The sequence below is a fragment of the Octodon degus genome, unplaced genomic scaffold, assembly GCF_000260255.1.
Source record: "Octodon degus isolate 3935 unplaced genomic scaffold, OctDeg1.0 scaffold00060, whole genome shotgun sequence".
NCBI classification, from domain to species: Eukaryota; Metazoa; Chordata; class Mammalia; order Rodentia; family Octodontidae; genus Octodon; species Octodon degus.
In genome coordinates this window covers 10,898,022-10,902,189 of record NW_004524636.1, presented here as the reverse complement: position 1 = coordinate 10,902,189, position 4,168 = coordinate 10,898,022, and the positions used below count along the sequence as shown (strand labels likewise).

The window sequence follows — 4,168 nt, the reverse complement described above, 5'->3', positions numbered from 1 at the left end:
GGAAAATTACTAAGGCAGAGGAGGAATGGGGACAGGATGAAAAGGAAAGAGGGATGGGGAGAAAGAGGAAGAGGTCAGCCTGGCAAGCAGAGAAGAGTACCACAGCCAGCTGTATCTGAAAATGATGGCACCCACCTGAAGCAGGAAGACACAAGGAAGGGACTAGGGAAGTGTGAACGTGATATGCCCCAAAGGACACCTTGATGTCCAACTTTTGACCTCCAGAACAACAAGCAAAAGTAATTTCTTCTTTCAAGCTACCAAATTTGTAGTAATTTATTACAGCAGTCTAGGAAAGGAATAGAACAAAGCTTTAAACAACTACTAAGTCAAATCCTGGTCATTATTCTTTGACAAAATTTTACTGACTTTCTGTAATCATTTAGTCTTTCAGTATAATTTTAAATTATTTTGACCAGGTCCAATTCAGAATCAAACTGCATTATATTTAGAGATAGCACTGGGATGAGTTGTTACTTTTGTAATAAATATTAATCTTCCCATCCAGGAATATTTTTTTCAATTAATTTGTGTCTTATTTCATATCTTTCAGTAAAATTTTATAGGTCTCTTTTCTTTTCTGAAGTATATCTTGATCATTTCATTTATCCCTAAATATTTTATTATTTTGTCACTAAGAAAAATAATTTAGTTCTATTTATACTTACTTTTCTAGTTAGCTGATTTTATATATTTATCCAATCTTTTGCAGCTTCAATACCCATGATAACTTAATTTTTTTATTTTATTTATTTAGGGTTTTGGGTTTTGTTTTTTTTTTTTTTTGCATGAGGGATCAAACTTGGGACTTCGTGTTTGCCAGGTAGGTGCTTATGCCATTGAGCTATATGCCAACTCACTGAACAACTTTAATGCTTTAATAGAGTTTCTCAAATACTGTAAGGAGAAAACCAGTAGTCTCTTTCCTTACTACTCTATGTGGCCCATTTTATTTACTATCTTTATGGCACCAATTAGCACTTAGGATGCATCTCTCAATTTTAGGAGTAATAGAAGCTGTCTCTAATTTTTCTGTATTTCAGCGGAATTGGCTTCAGAGTTTTATCTTTCGTTTTCATATTTTTTGCTAAGTAATTAGTTGCTATGATAACAAATACTTCTAAAGAAATTTGTATGTAAAAAATTTAAAAGAAATGCATGATGAATTTTTTAAAAAATATCTCTCCTATAGCTAATGGTATAGTCATAAAGGGTTCCTCATTTTAACTCATTTGGCACGTGATATATTTCTTCTTTCATAACTATTATTTGAGTGTAGTGTTCTTATTTATCTATATCTCACCTGCAATATCTTTCTGATGCTTCATTTTAGAAAATCAATGTCTAGCGCAGGGGATATAGGTCAGCGCCATTAGTGCCTGCTTGGCAAGCACAAGGTACTGAGTTCGATCCTTGGTACCACAAAAAAAAAAAAAAAGAAAGAAAAGAAATCTGCACATAGGTCTGTGACTGAGTCGATTCAAATCATTATTTAGTACATAGCAGATTTTGGCATTAAAATCACATAAATTTAGTAATGTTCTCTAGAGCTGAAGTTCTGTAGTCACCAATTATTTTACAGAAAATTTTGCATATCTTTAAATATCAGATATTACTATAAAACCATTTGGACCTGATGATTTTATAGATAATATGTTTTTCATTTTTTTTACTAACAATTTACTGAATCATCTTAGTTCAGTATTTTAATTCTTGTTGAAGTCTCTTTGTTTAGATTTTTCCAGACAATAAAATTCGTGTGTAATATATTTATATACATTATCCAATATTTTTAATATTACATTAAAATATTTTCTCCTGTGGTTTTTCTCCTATGTGATGCCACGGGTTGTACTTTTTTGCTCCTTTTGGCTAATTATGTAATATATTTTATTAATTATTTACAAATAACACCTCATTCATCTCTTCAGTGAGATGAGATTACTTCTGGCTTGATGTTTTCTATTTTTCACTTTTTCTTTTTTTTTAATATGTAATTGTTTCTTTCCCTTTTTTATGCACTTCATGTGACCTCTAGATTTCCTAATTTGGAAGTGAAACACACTTGCATATGGTCCTCTTCTTGTGTGTTGTGGGATTAAGCAGGGCCTTGTGTATGCTAGACAAATGTGCTACCACTAACCAACATTCTCACTCTTTTTTTTCTTTAATTTTAACTCAAGTACCCTTTTATTTCTCTTGCTTTGAGAAAACTTGACTGTAATGGGCCCTGAATGAAGATTTCATATCATTATGCCAACCCATATGCACTATTATTTGTAGGTGGAAAAATGAGGGCTCAAGGGCCCTGTTCAGAGTTAGGGAATTGGGTTAAAAGATGACAGAGCAGGGAGGAAATCTTTAGCTGTTTCCCAGAATGGTGGGCCAGGGTTTCCAAGTTTTTAAAATCATCAAGGGCATTACTACCAGTGATCACTCCCTTGACCAAAAGAGGAGATCACACTTCCTGTGTAACTCATTCCTGATGGTGCTTGCTGGACCTCATGTAGGTGCTATCAGCTGCACTGAGGACCCAGTCACACTCCTTCTTCAACTGTGACCCAGGAGGATGACTCCTTTTGAGGAAGCTAGGCTTTCTTTCATTTTTTTTTCCTTTTATTTGCTTCATCCTGATCTTCATAACAGCACTATGAAGAAACTTCTCTGGTCAGCAAGTCACCACTCAAGTAACTTCAGACATGGGGAGACCACACGTTAGCACAACATCCACTGGAATAGGATGGCTGATTTCTTACAGAAGCCAATAGTTCACCTGAGGCAGGCCCCACAGACCCAGTGCAAAGTTGGAAAAAGGGTTACTCAGCCAACAGGAACTGGCTGAGGGGCTGCAAGTTTCAACAGCTGACTTTCCTTCTGTTTAGCAGAGGGGTGTGGGACCTCTTGTACCTGGGGGTGTGTCAGAGAAGAGCATCCAGAGTGTAGGAAGTCACCTGGCCATGTACATGCAGTTTTCTGTAGACCTCATCAAATCTGGGTGCAAGGCTAGGCACATCCTTTTCTTCTTCCCTCACTTTGGCCAGCACTTCCTTGAAGAACTCCTGTCTTTTCACAAATTGAGATAAACTTCCTTTTGCAGCACCTTGTAGTATCTCCATGAGGGGTTCCAACATATCTGACTGGAGATGGATCATAATATTTAAATTGGTGCAGGGTGTGCTCTCTGGACTCATGATTTGAGAAAATATAGATGGAGCTTTGGCTACTTCATTTTGATTCAGCGCTAACGCCACAGTAAAACAGCACACTCTCCTGAAGAGAATGTCTCCTTTGATGAAGGCATCTTCTCTTAAGGTAGTACAGGGTTTAAAAGATTCTGGGCTGTTCAGCTTGGAGCACAATGCAAAAGCAAGGACATGGCTATCTTGGTTGGACCTTGCATTCTGGCTTTTCATCTCTATCAACACTGCCCATTTTCAACATTTTCATATTTGCCCTTGATAACTACCACATGTGTTAAAATATTAAATGATGTGGAGCATGAGAAGAGACCTTATAAATGCAGGACTTTGATGAGCTATCCTGCAAATTCCTCAAGATCCATCTTGTAACACAGCCTCATGAAAACTGGTCCAAATTTAAATTCCCCCAACGTGTAATTTCTATTTTCTGCATGGTACCTGTGAATGACATTTTTAGCCAACTCCACATCCTCCTGGGACTGACACAAATGAAGCAAGATCCTCAGCTTGTCCTTCAAGATAAGTTGGATCTGGGCCAGTTTCTCTTGAAAGTTTCTAAAATAGGTTTCTTTAGTGCCAGGAAGATTGCATGCAATCACCAACTTCTTATGTTGAAATTCCTTTAATTTTGTAACATTATCTGTAGGCAGGTATCTTTTAGCTCTGAGGGGTCAGTGGCAGCAGGTGGGGATGGAGCCCACCACCCAGGGACACAGAAAGGTATGAAGTGCTCATGGTGAAACCCTTTCCCCTGGCTGAAGTGTGGCAACCATGTTGCCCAAGAGCAATATTCTCATTCTTTTTTTGTGGAGAAACAACAATGAGACAGTTTCAAATCCAATTAGTGGAACAGTTTCAATAATTAATACATTGCATATTGCTGCCTTAGTGGCTATTCACTGTACAAGATGCAGACATGATATCTGTCCACAAACACTATTAGAACAAATCTTTCTATCCATTGAATT

At 37.0% G+C, this 4,168-nt stretch overlaps 1 protein-coding gene across 1 annotated transcript; it reads right to left on the bottom strand.

Moving 5' to 3' along the window:
- Nucleotides 1-2,918: 2,918 nt before the first annotated feature.
- LOC101591534 (pentatricopeptide repeat-containing protein 2, mitochondrial-like) lies at nt 2,919-3,774 on the bottom strand. Its single transcript, XM_023718541.1, has 2 exons — nt 3,612-3,774; nt 2,919-3,424 (listed from the first exon to the last, which is right to left on the bottom strand). Exons 1-2 carry the CDS (start codon nt 3,667-3,669, stop codon nt 2,919-2,921), a joined length of 564 nt encoding a protein of 187 aa, XP_023574309.1. The 5' UTR covers nt 3,670-3,774.
- Between the last annotated feature and the right edge of the window lie 394 nt (nt 3,775-4,168).

Bases quoted from the DNA above. Each gene is read 5' to 3' on its own strand.
- LOC101591534 (XM_023718541.1), bottom strand. From the start codon at position 3,669: ATGTGGAGTTGGCTAAAAATGTCATTCACAGGTACCATGCAGAAAATA. The intron at 3,425-3,611 runs GTTGGGGGAATT...GAAAATGGGCAG, and splicing joins GCAGAAAATAGAAATTACAC to TGTTGATAGAGATGAAAAGC.